At 47.8% G+C, this 15785-nt stretch overlaps 1 protein-coding gene across 1 annotated transcript in view; it reads left to right on the top strand.

Moving 5' to 3' along the window:
* Positions 1–15785, top strand: part of Pah (phenylalanine hydroxylase) — a 57079-nt gene that overhangs the window by 1276 nt on the left and 40018 nt on the right. Inside the window, exon 2 of the mRNA XM_004623848.2 lies at positions 4724–4831. Within this exon, the coding sequence (XP_004623905.1) occupies positions 4724–4831 (108 nt within the window). The remainder of the gene's footprint in view (positions 1–4723; positions 4832–15785) is intronic.

Genomic DNA, 15785 nt, shown 5'->3' with positions numbered 1-15785 from the left:
CGATTTAACCTCGGCATTGACATGTGTATTTGGTTTTGCAGAGCTTCAGATTTGTTTATTTGAAAATTAAAAATAAAAATAGCCATGTCTTAGGGCCAGTATGAGAATTAAATGAAATAAGGCCTGGAAATCTTTTGCACATTTCCTGGAGCACAGGACAGTGCTGCCGGGTGTCTGATCTGAACCGACGGGTTTGTTCCACACAATGTCCTGAGCTCCAGCGTGGAGGGCAGGAGAGGAGTCAGGCGCTGGGGCCTGGTAGCCCCATCCTGGGAGAGGTGCTGGGGTACAGTCGGGAGTCCTGGGTGCACCTGGGGCCACTGAGGCTGTGTACTGGGAAAGCCACATGTTTGGAGTAAGGAGGCTCAGGGTGCTATCTGGACGGCCCGGCAGACAGTCTCTAGGATGCCTTCCAGCTCCGAATCTACAGAGAGATGATGGGAGGCCCCGAGGGGCTGCAGGCCTGGGGTCTGTCCAAACTCTATTCAGGTGACAAGTCCCGCTGTCCTGCAGAGTGACTCAGCTCCTTTGTGCACGCATGCAAGACTTCCTGAGCTCTTGAGTACGCCAGGTGGAGCAGGTTCCGCCCTGGAGAAACTTACCCTCATGCAAGTGGCAAGTGATTAAAAAATTAGTGAAAGAGCCATGTGATACGATTTTGTGTAGGGATAAAGGCCATGAAGAACAGAGTATTGGGATTGGAGGCCAGCAGCTCAGAAATCGTATTGGGAAGTGAAGCTGGCGTTTGAATCTTGAGCTAAATCCAGCAGCTTTGTACGCTTCTTTACCTAAGGCCTGCCCGGCAGGAAGAAGCTGGGATGCAGAGGCCTACGGGGAGTTAGTACTTTGCTGCAGAAAGGTGAACCAAGGCAGGAGATCTGCAGCTTGCTTTTAGTCATCTTACAGTGTGTATAGTGTGTGTGTGTGTGTGTGTGTGTGTGTGTGTGTGTGTGCGTGATCACACTGGCAAATACATCCCTCCCCATAACCCTGAAAAGACCAAGACTGAAAGTTAACCCTTCTGGCATATCCTTACTAAAATGTGTGGCTTATAAATTTGAAATCTGTTCTTTTCTTTCTTTTTTCTTTTCTTTTTGGCAGAACCAGGGATTGAACTCGGGTCCTTGCGCTTGCTAGGGAAGCGCTTATTCTAATGAGCCATCTCCCCGGCCCTTGAAATCTGTTCTTTTCTAAAGATAACAGAATGCATATTTTATATATAACCAAAAGAATATCCTGTGTTTCTATGATGTGTTCATTTTTCCATCAATGAAATTCTTTGATTTTTGGTTCCTAACAAAACTCTTTCCTCCTGCCCTATTTCTTCTATTGTGTTTCTGTGTTACTTTTCTCTACCTCATATGTCTCCTCAATATACAGTATGTGTGCATGTTACCTCACAAATCGGTTGGAAATAAGCTAGGTACAGTTTAGGAAACGATGGAAAAAATGCTTTGGAAGAGCTTTGCTGAAGGCCCAGGCTTGCCTGGTCAGCCCAGCAGGGTCAGCTTCCTGAATCCAAACCCACGAGGGGCCAGCCCATCTGAGAAACTTCCATAAGCTTCGTTTCCTTTCAAGTCCTCCATGCTGTGACAAGGAGAATCTGCCACCAGGGGCAGGTTCAGAGCGCTGTTGTTGTGGGGCCTGGGTTCGAGTCCCGCTCTGCTGCTCACTAGCCAGGGGCTCTTGGACAAGCCCCGGAGACTTGGGGATTCAAAGGTCTGCCCTTGATTCCCAAAGGAAGGGCGCCAACCTGGTCGGACCGGTGCATGTCCCACGCAAACCCTCCAGGAAGAGCTGGTTGGTGCAAGAGATGACGCCCGTTAACTGCTGAAGTGCTCAGCGCGGCTCCTGGCAGCAGGATGTCCCCAGTCTGCGGCAGTAGTGGCATCAGGGACCATGCTATGCTGTAGTGCCTCAGCACCGGGTAAATGTAAACGTGCTCACACGCCTGAGGAAAACCATACTTTTTGCACAGTCTGTGTGTTCATCAGTGATTTTGAAATTTTCTACAATTAAAACCGTCCAGAGTGGTTTAGCACGCGTACGAAGAATCACGCCACAGCGCTATCCGTGCAGCCATGTCTACAGCAGCGCGACTTGTCATAGCTAAATCTTGGAAGCCACCCAGATGCCCAGCAACTGAGGGATGGAAAAAGAAGATGTGGTATTTTAACACAATGGAGTATTTTTCAATTATAAAAAAGTTAAATTTGAGACTTTTGTAGATAAATGGATGTAGCTAGACTGTACAGTTAGGTGGAATGAAACAGACCCACATGTGCAAACATCGTGTTTTCTCAATAGTGTGCAAGCCTGAAAGAATAATTAAAATCTAAAAGGTACAACAGATACTGGGAAAAGGAAAGAAGCTGTTCAGTAGGAAGGGAAAGCTGGGATGAGGAGAAGGACGAAGGAAAGGAGAAAGAAAGATATGTTCATGTATATATGCAGGATAGTTTGGATAATTGTGTTGCTGATTTCGGCTGGTCATTTTTTTTAAAAAATTTTGTCTTATTTTGAATTTCTTATAACTTCTTTATTATTGTTTTGTTTTCTTTAAACGAATCTTACCTGTTTATATCTGGCAATCTTAACAACTAATTTGAAGATAGCATCATGTAATACAGCAACCATTGTTGAATTTTACTACTTTGTTTAATGAAAACTTGTATCATTTATGCTTTTTTTTCTATTGCTATTTTGTATTTAAAAAATAAATAAATAAAGTGCAGGAGGACAGGCCATAGTTGTTTTCAGTTGGGGTCCATGTAGACCCCCAAGCTGGTTCGCACAATGGCAATGGAAACAAAGAAAAGGCTGGGACATGAAGAGTCATTTCTGGAGAAGGGGGAGCTGGGCTTGGTGACCGGCTGGACGTGTGCAAGAGTGGGGTGGGGGCTTCGGGGACGGGTTCGGTGCTCATTGGCGCGTGTGTATCCAGCTGCCCCCGCTGGCACCTGTTGATCAAGGTGGGGCATTAGCTTCCTTTCCCTGTAGGTGTGCTGGAGAAAGGAAAGAGGCCAAGTGAAGCAGAGGCAGAGAAGTCCTTGCCTTTTTGAGGCAAGCAGGAAGCACTAGGGATTCAGAGCTCTGTGGCAGGAGGAGGAGGCCAAGGTCAGAGACTCCTGCGCAGCTGAGGGAGCCAGGCTCCAATTCGGGCGCAGGAGGCAGGCATCCAAGACTCTGCTTCTGCCCTGTGACCCTCAAGGCCACTTGCCCGAACTCTCTGAGTCTTACTCCTGTCATCATCAAAAAGGCCGAGCTGGATGACAGCACCTGCCTTTTAGACTGTCTTCAAAGTGAAGTGAGGCAACCCAGCTCAAGTGCCTGTTTTAACATTAGCCTGGGACACGATCGGCTCCTGTTAGCTGGTACATTCGGTTGCTTTTACAAAGATAGAATCATGCTCTAAATAGGGATTTATTAGTTTGTTGGGCCTTCTTATTTATTTATGTATTTATTTATTTATTCATACTGGGGATTGAACTCAGGACCTTGTGCTTGCGAAGCATGCACTTATGCCTCTGAGCTACCTGCCCAGTCCGGGTCTTCTAATCTGTTTGAAGCACAGCCTGACTCCACTGCTGATACACTGGGTTTGTCTGCACATTCCTGCTTCACATGAGGGTCTACGAAAATCTGAATTTTCAGAATTAGAAAAGAAAAACGCTTTCCCGAGGGGCCTCAGCACAGATGCGGCATTTATTATCCCAGTCACTAATAGGAATCTGCCCCTACGGCACCCTCCTTTGAGGTGATGTCACATCCACTCTGTTAATTCATTAACTTGCTTACAAAAGGGTGATTGTCACGCACATTTTTCCTTCCTAGTTTTTAGGAACATTGTGTACGTTGGTGGCACCCACATCCTTTTTGGAAAAAGACTTTATGTTTAACATGCGGGCAAGTGCTTTGCCAACTTCGGCGCATGAGCGGCTGTCACCCGCGCGCAGGGTGAGGTGATGCTGGGCATTCTTGGCTGTGTGCTTACAGGCACCAGCTTCTGACAGGTCGTTGGTGACCTCCAAGTGACTCACGGCTCCTTTTCAGCAAATGGCTGTCTTACATTCTTCCATATTCTTTCGAAACTTTTTTCTTTTTCATCACCTGAATTTGTTTTGATAAAAGTTATGATCAGTGTGATTTTATATCCAAGGGGCCAGGAAGGCTGGAAGATTTGCCCTTTCCTGGGGAACTAGAAGAGAAAAGGTTCCTGCTCAAGTCTCGGGATTCCAAAGCCTGTAAATGTGCTACGTGCCTTCCACACACACTTCCGGTGTTTTCTGGGGCCCTCTCAGGGCTACACTATGTTGGCTCAACGTGTGTTTGGGTTCACTGCAAATGCGTCCATGAAGTTAGGATTTTAGCTCCTGCAGGGTAGGAGCGTTGCCTTGTCCACCTTTGCATCTCTCAAAGGGACAGAGTGAATAGTGCCTGACACTTAGTAAGTGCTCATTAAGAGTATTAAGTTCCTGGGTTTGGCTGGGGACATCTGTAAATAATCAAAGCCTTCTAAATTGAGAGTGGATGCAAGAGTACCACTGAGCGTTCCCTCTCCTTGACTCCCTTCTCTTCTACACATTATATACTTTCACGTAGAATACACGGAGTTTACTGAATTCCAAGGCTTTGCTAGGAAAAAGTCCTGTTTGCTGCTTCCTTGGAGGTTTCGTGGGAAGAATTTTGAAAAGGTTTTAATCAAGTGCATCTAATTCTACAGGAAACAAGCTATATCGAGGACAACTCCAGCCCAAACAGCGCCATCTCGCTGATCTTCTCCCTCAAAGAAGAAGTGGGTGCGTTGGCCAAAGTCTTGCGCTTATTCGAGGTGAGTGCTTTGTCCCACCTGTCTTGGATGCCACCTGGCCAGATGGTGAAAGCAGCAGAGAACCTAGACTTGGTGCCTCGGCTTTCCCTCTGCCCCTTGGTGAGCCCACTGTGTGAATTTAGTAATCCTGGTCTCTTAAAGCTCTACCACACTCCGGTGCTGTTATTTCCCGCCTGCTTAACTTCAACAGGGACCCTATGACAAATCATGTTTGTGAATTGCCAGGTACGTGCAGCCCAGGGTCGCAGCGGAAGCCTGCACGAAATGAAGTGACAGAAGCATTAATTGTTTGTTTGCTAAATTGAGATTATCTTCTATGTCTAGGCATAAGACAATAAATAAGATACCATCCCTTCCTTCCAGCAGATTAACCCCAAACTATGCTCCAGGGAGCAGCTAATATTTTTCAAGGTACCGATAGGTATAATTAAAGAGATTCTATGGCCGATATGTACAGGAAGCTTGGGGCTGTGGACTCAGTTTTAAGTACATTTACTGAGATCTGGGAACAGAATTCAGCGAACGCGGGCTTGGGCTCCAGGTAGGCGCGGTTTCCTAGCATATAGGTAGGCACGGTTTCCTAGTGTAGACTTCTCCCAAGTGCTTTGCCATTGCTTCCGCTGGGCCTTTCCTACACTACCTTGGTTTGCTTTCGAACATTTCTAGCGCTTTCTCCAGCTGAGGGGCAGGCTGGGTGTCGGGACGCTGCGCATCGGTACGCGTCTGCTCGTGTCAGAGCTCTACACGCGGTGCTCAGTAGGCATCTGCTCCTGCCCACCCACCCCTTCTAAGACCCGGCAGAATGTGATGAGGTCGCTGTGGAAACCTCGACATTCTCGGTCCTTGGCGGAAGTTGGGGGGACACAGACAGGGTAAGGAGGAGGCGCTGTCTCGAGGAGCCATGGAACAGAGGTGAGAGGGGCAGTCTCTCCCTGAAGGCAGCTTTAAGGACACCCTTCTCACTCATAAAAGTAGCCTGAGGCAGGGGCTTCTGGTCCCTATTTTTCAGGGAAGGAATCAAAAGGTTGGAGAGGTTCATTAAGGTGCCCGAGGGTGCCCAGCTGTAAACGCTGGAGATTTTGTTGGAATGCAGGCATTCAACTCAAGAGTCCGACCTCGGTACTGCTACTCAGCCCTGCCCTGGACAAGACTGGCTTTATAATTTTCAGGGCTCACTGCACCACGAAAATGCACACCAAAAACACAACAAAACAGTAGAAAGCAAGTGCTTTCGAGACAATAAAACCAAAAAGCCAGTTTCACCCACAGCCTCTTCCTCCTCTTGGCATTCTGTGTGTTTGTCTCCCTAACCCTGGAGCTGGAGCTCACAGCCTGTGCACTGGTTTCCAGCCTGAGCCCGTCCCCCTTAGGATTTTCTTTTGAGAGGGTCTTACTCCATTGCTAACTCGCACTGGCCACCGTGACCCTTTTGCCTTAGCCGTCCAGAGGCCTCGGTTTATCAGAGCTGTGGGCCACCAGGCTTCCTTGGTATGGTGTCTTTGATTGGCTGTTTTGTTGTCCCCTCCTTTCTTGGTCACTGTGGGCCCCTTTGCTGGTGACTAACAGCCACGTGTCTGCTGGCAGTGAGCAAGTCCATCTCCCCTGCCCCCAGCTTCTGCACCACCCCACGGTGACCTGTGAGCCCGCAGGCAGTTACAGTCCCAGAGCAGGAGTCAAGGAAAGGCCCAAGCACCTTAAGGTGGAGAAAACATACAGAACAGGAGCCTCCCCGCCAGCACCATGCCACTGGGCACCTCCTTGGGCAGAGGGAGCCCAGCTGGCAGGGTGAGATCAGGGCATCCATGGTGCCAGACAGCTGGGAGGCCGGGAAGGCATCGCAGGGCAGGGGAGGTCGATGCCATGTGACCGAGGCAGCAGGTGTGTGGCAGTGCCCTGTTGCCCGCTGGGACTTTGCTCACCAAACACAAACCCAGGTACATTGCTGAGAATTTCCGAGGGCTGTAGAGAGCTTCAGTGCCCAGGGCAAGCTCTGCAGGGCTGCCCGTGTTGCCCACTTAGCCCTGGCCTGGTCAGTCCCTTCCTCCCTGGTGTCCCTGGGTTGGGTCACACCCTTCTGTGTGTGTGTCCCCAAAGCAGGCTCCCTTTCCCTTACATGATGAACTCGTGGTGCTCCGTGTACTCCTTCCTGTCGAGCCCGAGCATGGTTTCTCCAGGCAGGGGACTTTTATCTCTGCCTTCTTTATATCCTTAGTAGAATTTTATATACACTAATTGTTCGAGTGAGAATGAAATTACACTTAAATATGAGCAAAGGAAAGTAGAATTCTTTCCCTCTTTGCCACAGATTCGAAAAGAAATCTTTCACCTTGCATTCTTTAATAAGGTCCAGTCTAGGGATGAATATCTAAGTGGGTGGAGAATCAACAGAAGAAACCCAAGTAATTTAAGTAGATACTACATCTGCAAGCGAGGAGAACGCAGCTCCTGCTCCTACGGGGCAGGCTTCACTTGGAGTTCCTTCCAAAGACTCCGGTGGGGAAGGGGACAAAGGAATCACTTTTCTGTGAAGGAAAAAAGTAAAAGAAAAGTTTTTGAAAATAATTGAACCTGGCTTTCCAAAGCCACAGGGTGGGTGAGTGCCTGACTGGAAGTGAGCAGCATGCTTAAGGCAGACAGAGGACTGGCTGGCTGGCAAAGTATTGCATTGTTAAGCAGCTAGTCACATTTTCTTCTATAGATGAAATAGGGGCCAGAGAGTTGGCTCAGTAGAATAAGTGTTTGCCTGGTAAGCGCAAGGGCCTGAGTTCAATCCCCAGTTCCACCAAAAATAAAAAATAATAGTAAATGGACCAGATGTTTGCTATCTAATAAATAAACAATCAGTACTGTAACTCAGTCTCTAGAACTGGATGAAATGCCCCTAAGAGGTGTGTGGGTGTGCACATGGGCACATGCATGTGTGTGTGTGTGTGTGTGTGTGTGTGTGTGTGTGTGTGTGGCATTCGGTGAATTCCTTGGAGCATCACCTAAGACCTCACCTGCCCGAGTCACTGAAGTGACCCTGTACCCACTCTATGGAGGAGAAAGCAGAGCGCTGTCCTGGCTGGTTAACAAAACATGGTTTTTAGTGTGTATAGATTTTTCCCCAGATGCATTTCAAGAGTTGCTTGTGAAGTTGCACAGGCCTGCAGATCTCTTACACACTGATTAACATCCTGGTAAAACTAGGAGTTAAAATATAAGCAGTAGAAGTGCTGAGTTCAGGGAGAGAACCAGATTCCAGCATTTGTGGAACCGTGCTACATGGTAAGTCACGCACACAATATTCAGTTTATCAAGAATCTTGATTCTTTTCCGCATTTTTTTTTTATGAGCACAAAATGACCATACAGACTGAGGGTTTCCTTTTGGTGGATTTGTTGAGCCTCGTTGAACTGGAGGGTCTCATTTCCTGGATGAGAAACGTCAAGTTCTAGGCGGCTGGATGACTGCGTAAGGCGGCACAGCTCACGTGCAGCGGGGATGCATTTGAAGCCCGGATCTCGGATTCCAGGGCCCACCCTGTGTACTCGTGCCCAACACAGTGGCCCCAGTCTTCCATCTGTGTGTGTGTGTGTGTGTGTGTGTGTGCGTGTGTGTATCTCCAGGTATTCTTTTTCTTTCTCTTTCATTCCCTGTATGTATAGATTAAAAAATGACACATTAACATGTTGTTTCTTAAGATAAAAAAAAAGAACACTGTAGCTAAAGCTGGAGTTTTTTCTGATCTCCTCCAGCCCCAGGTGTCTGCCAACTCTCTGGCTCTGGCCACCCTATGACAAGCTCAGCATAGCTCCCTCTGTTCCCTTAGGACACTGCGATGACAAGCATCCTACCCTGCACATCCTCTGGTGGCCCGTGCCTCACTCAAGATCACAGACTCAGGGAAGCCAGGACTTGGCTTCGACCTCTCAGTGTTCCAGAGAAGTAAAATGGGAATAAAATAGTGTCTGCTCCACAGAGAAGTTCAAGGGGATTAAACACTCAATCCACATTGAAAGAAACAACTCTGAACAGTTACTTATTAGCTACTTGGTAGGAATTGCTATATGTTTTTATGAATGCAGTATTTTGAGATAAATGCATGCAGATAAGTATAGGGCAAGTGTGTAACTCTTAACTTCAAAAGTATAGGTCTCAATATGAGTGTTTCATATTTTATTGTCCGCCCCATTATTTGGGATATCTAGGGGCATTCCTGTGTTGTGAAGTCACAGATAATTCTACAGTATTTTTCTGCTGTTTTTCAGTGTGTCATATGCAAATGTTTTCCTGGGTTATTTATCAGGGAATAGAATTGTTGAAGCTAAGGTGTAGAGATTTTTAGTTTTAATAGAAATTTCCATGTTTCTTTAAATATCATCTAACAATTTATAATGCCAGTAGTTCAGTATAGGAATACTCATTCGTTTGTACTTTTAAGAACATGTATCATTAATTTTAATCTTGAACAATCTATTGGGTTAGATGTGATTTGTTTTAATTTTTAACTTTCTTATTAGGGCTTCACATCACATTTCATGGCATTAGATTTTTTTCTTTCATAAACTGTGAATTTTTCACATATTATCATTTTTGCAAATTTATATTTTGACATTCTGTATAATCTGCATTCTATTATGTATATGGAGCTTTATTTTTTCTTGAATTTTTCAATAATGTTCTTGGCTGAGTGTGGCAGAGCACGCCTATAATTCCAGCGCTTGGGAGGCTGAGGCAGGAGGATCGCTGCAAGTATGAGGCCAGCCTGGACTGGGCTACATGATGAGTTTAAAGCCAGCCTGGTCTACAGTGTGAGAGCCCATCTTAACTAGATAAACTAATGCTCTGCTGGTGTCTCTGGTGTCCCATCAAGAATGAGAACCGCTGTGCCGGGCTCGTGCCGACACAGGTCTGCTCTCTGATCGAGGACTCTGCTCAGCAGTCTGCTGAGCCACGCACGGCGAGCTGTGAAGGTTGTAGGCAATGCCACCCTGCTTGGACGGGGAAGCTGAAGCCCAGCACGTTCAGAAGCCTGGGCAGGATACACAATCACTGTGCGAGGACCGCAGAAGTGGACCTGGGTGTGTGGTTTTCAAACTCCCAGGCTGATTATTTTTATCTGAAAAAAAAAGTCAGTTGCCTTTGAGAAAGAGAACCACACAGCAAGTGCTGTGTGTGCGTCATTGTGCAGGGGCGATCCTCATGCTGGATGTGTGGGAACAAGGCGCTGGGACCCGTCAGGGGTCTGTGAGTGTGTACAGACGTGAACGACGTCAGAGGCAAAGGACATTCAGGGTCTCGCTTTGAAGCACGTCCCCCCGGTGTTTGTGAACACATAGTACTGGCAGATGCAGAGACTGGGAGTCGAGTGGAGCCACCAGCCCCAGCCAAACCCCTGGAGGCCACGACACTCTGGTGTGGTCACGTCCCTCATTGTAGCTCCCAGAGTCACCTGAGAATGCACTGGGCAAAAATGACAAAACCTTTCAATAGTGGGACTTCATTTGGTTTTCTTTCTGCAGCACTAAGCCTGGAGTCTTTATGCTCCGTAGCATCCCAATGCTTTGTCTAGTTTTTACATTTTGAGACCAGGTCTTGTTAGGTCACTAAACTGCACAGCTTAGGCTCAGTCTCTCCTCCTGCCTCAGCCTCCTGGTAAGTTATGTGACAGACACTAAATTTCTGGTCCTTATACAATGAAATTAGGGAAATTAATGACAAAATGACAAATTCAAACTACTCTTTAGGGCAATGTTTCCTAAGCAATATTTAACCAACTGTATATTGTTTGGATGTGTGTTATCTGAAAAGAATTCCAAGAGTGAACTCCATATGGAGAGAGTCAAAATCCCATGAACATATCCCAGAAATCCTGCAGGGAAGAAACTCAAATGCCTCGACCACGAAGCGTCAGGAAGGACCCTAGCACCTCCACGCGTCTCTGTCCCATTACACTTCCATTGGCTTAGAGTTATGAACCCCAAACGACCAGTTATGGCCTCTCTTTGGCAAAGAACATTCCTGAGCTTGAGAATTTACTGTTTAGAACCAAACCTCTGGACCCAAACTCCAGTTGCTCCACCTAGTAGCTGGATGCCCCTAGGAAAGCTGTCTCACATCCTAGTGGCCTGGTTTCATTTTTTTTAAAGTAAGGGTAATATGAAGCCCATATTTAATGTTACTGTGAATATTAAATGAGTTCATTCACAAAAAATAGTTAATCAAGGCAGTGTTTGGTACACAGTTAGGACCCAATACATGTTTGTGCTGGCTCCTTCTGTGTACTGGATCGCAGAAGGTCACAGGGAAAGAGAGATTCTTTAAATTGGCCATATGGAGTTGGGGGCTCAGATATGCTGGTGTTTCAAGGTCAGTGATTAAGAATATGCCCAAGCCCCAACCTGCGAGGCTATAAGCAGATTATTCTCTCTATTGTATTTCATTTTGTTTCTCTTCGTTTTCCATTCTAGGGATTGAACCCAGGGGTATTTTACCACAGGGCTGCATCCCTAGCCTTTGTTTGGTTTTAAAATTTATTATTATTATTATTATTTTGCAGTACCAGGTATTGAACTCAGGCCCTTGCACTTGCCAGGCAAGCACTTATTCTACTGAGCTATCTCCCCAGCCCCTGGTTTTTAAATGTTGAGACATGGTCTCAGTAAATGTCTCAGACTGGCCTTGAACTTGCAATCTTCCTGCCTCAGCCTCCTGAATAGCTGTGATTGGAGATGTGAGCCACAGTACCTGACCAGACTCAATTTCTATGGATTTATTTAAATATCTTCTGTAGCTCCTTCTATTGTTTTAGTCTCCACTAGCTCATGCCTCATGCCTTCTTAGGAAAATCATATCCTGAGAGTTCTGGAAGCATGCAGCCTAGTCATGACCTATAAAATTAGAAGCGGCTCCTGAAGGAAGACACTGGGAGGATGTCCTCCCCCCTCTGCAGCGCTCCACCAATTATCTGCGCCTGCGTCCTCCATGGGAGGGAACAAGCAAGGAGGTAGCCCTCCGAGCTCTGGGCTCCGAGTCCATCTCAGGTGTGCGGGCGCCCTCAATAGCGTGACAGATGCAGAACTTCGGGTTAAGCAAGCCGCCCAGGGCTGGACGGGTACAGCTCAAAATCCCTCCAGAGTCTGCCCCCCATTTTTACACAAGAATGGTCTCTTAGAAAAGAACAGAAAAGCCACAATCCTTAGTAGCAAAGTCTACTTCCAGTGTCCTTTTCTTGCCCTTGTCAGATCCTATGTAGGAGAGGGAGGCGGTGGAGAGAGATAGACAGCCACCCCCTGCCCCGGCCAACTTTACATTAAAGGGCGGTTACAATGAGTATTACAAGGGCGTAAAGCTGCCCTGTCCAACTTTACATTAAAGGGTGGTTACAATGAGTATTTGTGAACAACTGCTAAGAGGATCCCGGAGTCCTCTGAGCATCCTTAACCTGGACCTGTGGTGCTGGAGGTCGGGGGAAGTTTCTTGGACACGTAACCCCTCAGCTGAAAGCTGCAGGGGTGAGCAGTGGGAGACACAGAAAGCCCGCTCTAGAGTAGATTAGGGCAGGAGAGAATAAACAGGCATCAGATTAGAAATCCCTGGCTCTTCGGCTTTGCTGGGGGCAGAGGGGTCATCCAGGCAGATACACAGCATGTGCAACAGCAAGGCTTGGACCTGGGGGACCCACCTGTGACCCAGAACTTGGCAGGCAGGACTGGACAGAGATTCAGTCATGAGGACTGCTTCCGTCCCCTGGTCTCAGGTCCTGAACAGCCACAAGCGGGAAGCTATTTACCAAGAACCTGTCTTCTGGGAACAACAGTGTTTTCTAACCTGAATAGAATTTTCATTTTATTTAAACACCAGCATTAAATGCCATGATATAAAGAACACCATGTAACTTACTTGCTTAAAAAATCACCCATCACAGAGCAGACTAAAGTCCCTGGGTCCCCACCGGCAGCTGCGGATCTGGATTGGATCGATGTTGCTCTCCTCTGTCCACTTATACTTTTCTTTTATAGCCATATCCATCACTGTTACAAAGCCAGAGATTGCAACCTCTTAATCTTCGTCATGCTAGAGTCCTAGAGCAGCCCTTCTGGAGGCTTTGGTTGTTCTGGAGATTTCTCTGTACTACTTGAGGGCTCTCTGTCCCCTCCTCCCGCTCTGCTGCTCTGTGTGGTCCTCCATTTCCGGTTGGTGGACACTGAGGTTGCTTCTGTTGTTTGTCTGCACAAGCAGTGCTGTGCTGATCGCTTCGCAGGAGGCCGATGACCTCTTCAGGAGCAGGAGCTGCTCCGGGGAAGCTAGCGCAGCTTTCAGCTGCTGACGCGTTCACACCCAGGTACTGGGAGCTCGCAGAACCTGCAGCTTTCCCTTGAAAATGTGGTCCCAGGTTGCCGCAGAGAGGCCTGCAGCCACAGAGCATGTGGGCAGACCGGGAGCACGCTGGGTGGGCCCGTTCCTTGGAGCCCAGCCCAGAACAGTCCTTAGCAAGGCCCTGGTGATCCTCCATGTGTTGTGACTGTGCTGGCAAGAAAAGTCATAGAAGGAGGAGCCGAGGAAATCGAAGCTCTTGTGTGCCGGGCTTCGAGCACAACCTGGAGATGAGCTGCTGCCCCGGCTGTCCCGAGGACAGGGTCTTGGCTGAGCTGGAGGGGATCCAACCACCCGAAAGAGAGGCTGGGGAACAGCGATCCGAGGCAGAGGGGAAGAGAGAGCGAAGACCCCGGCCAAGGGGTGTGGGGTGAGCAAAGGCCGAGAAGGCAGCTGCAGTCTCCAGTGGCTCCTCCTCCAGCGTAGAGGGAGCCTCTGGGGGTCCCTGTAGAACTTAACTGTGCTACTCAGGCCCACTCTTTAATTCCGACTAAGCTGCCATAGTGTTAGCCTTATTTTAAACAAAGAAAAGCAAAAGCCCAGAACGGCTAAAGAATCCTGGGAAAGGAGCGCAGGATCGCTCCCCTGGAGGTCAGCGCAACGGAAGAGGTGACTGTCCTTAATAATGTGGTGACTATCGAGTCCGCCGCACGTAGGCGTACCGGCTCTCATGGGGCCGCACAAGTGTGCCCCGCGCTTGTGGAGCAGCCCCGAGACCGACGGGGGAATCCGGGCAGACACGCCCATGGTCCACGGGGTAAATGCTATAATTTCACCCACGTGTTCCAATCCCTCTTTAACAAGATTTTTCTCGCGGGTGGGAAGAAGAGAGAAGATTCATCCTCAGTGAAATAAATGAATCCTCTCGCCTGGCTCCACCTTTACTGCTCCAGGGTCCTGATTTAACAAGGTTTTACACTGATTATTTTCTGTATCTGTCAACTTTAGACAAACCATGAAATCGTTTTTTTTGACAAAGCTTACCCCTTACCTTACCTTAACTCTAAATCTTTCCTGACTTTTCTCCGATGTCCCCTGGAAGTAATATAAAAAATTATCTTTTTGTTATTTGTCATCAAAGACGTGGAAGTGGGTCTAGGTAGCCTTGCAAATCTGCACCCAGGTCTTGTTTGCAATGTAAATTCATTATTACAACCCTGGTTCCAACCAGGCTTAGAAACTAACTCGTAAAGCTTCTCTTAGCACTAAGTGACTGGCATTTAAGGATCTACACAATAAGCTGGAAAACCTTTAATAAGGAAATTGCATGTCATATTTGAGGGTTAATGACTGACAAACTGAGTCAAACAGGAAAAAAGTAAAGAATCCTGCCAATCATTTAGTGCATAATTTACCAAAAACTTCTGTCATGTAAGTAAGAGTTTCATCAAGTAAGTGGTCGTTTTGTATGTTCTTATCATAACCCATCTTGATGCATTTAACCATAGTCCTTTTGAGGGGGAGGGAGTTCTGGACATAACTTTTAAACTTGTTTTGATTATCACATACCTATATCTATCATATTTTATCAAGTGGACACCATTATAGACATTTAAAAGATAAAGTCAAATGTTCATAAGAATAGATGCTGTTAGGAAAGGTGAACCCTGATGTAAAAAGAGAAAGGAAACAAAATCACCGCCCGTTGGTCATCCAGACGCTGCCCTAGCTAGCGTGCCCTGGAAGCCATGCTAGCGGGGATTTTGCGTGGCGTGCTGCCACTTGGTTGCTAATGGTCACATAATCTTCCACGAAAATTACACTGCAGTTCACTCGAACCTTCCCCTACTGTGGGGGTCGAGCCAGTGAGAAGCTGTGGTGGGCAGCTTCGTGAGCTTTTCTCTGTAATGTACATGTCTAGCATGAGAGAAACAGGGCCACAGCGCACAGCTCGTTCACGGCAGTCCCCAAAGCGTGGCTCTTCCTGGGAAGCGGCTGCCTCCAGGGGTGGAGCGCGCGCAGCCAGCGCTCCGGACCTATGATCGGCCTGCCAGCGCCCCTCCCGCCACAGCCCACCTCCTGCCCTCCCCGGCACCTGTTCACCTCCTCAAGTTGGCACAAATAAACAAGGGTGCCAGAGGTGTGGCCAACCCAGGTCTTCATTTTGCTGTGGTCTCTGCTCTGCCCACAGCAGGGATTGGTTGTCTCTTCCTCTGAGATTTCAACACAGGCAAACAGTGGGCACAGCGTGCCCACACTCCCTCAGCAAGAGCCAAGGAGGATGACGCTGCTGTGTGCTTGCTCAGAGCATAACCGCTGTTCACAGAGAACACTTCAAAGCAGCCGCCGTCTCCCCAGCCTCCCCTGCTCCGGCTCCTCTCCCTCCCCCCGGGGTGCTGCAGCTTGAGCTTGTGTGAAGTTAAGTCTCCTTGTTTGTCCTCTATCCTGTGCCTAGGAATTTTTATTTCCTGTGTTTGACATGATATTAATAGCAAAGATCAAAGTGGACCTTTGTGAAATGCTCACTGTGGCATAAGATGACAAAAAGGTTGACGTCAGAAAAATGCGCCTTGGCCACAGAGATAGCTCAGTGGACTGAGTGCCTGCAAGGACCCAGGTTCGATCCCCAGTATTGCTTGCCGTGCTGGCCCTGCCC

The sequence above is a fragment of the Octodon degus genome, unplaced genomic scaffold, assembly GCF_000260255.1.
Source record: "Octodon degus isolate 3935 unplaced genomic scaffold, OctDeg1.0 scaffold00004, whole genome shotgun sequence".
In the NCBI taxonomy this organism is placed as follows: Eukaryota; Metazoa; Chordata; class Mammalia; order Rodentia; family Octodontidae; genus Octodon; species Octodon degus.
This window is presented reverse-complemented; position numbering and strand designations above follow the sequence as displayed.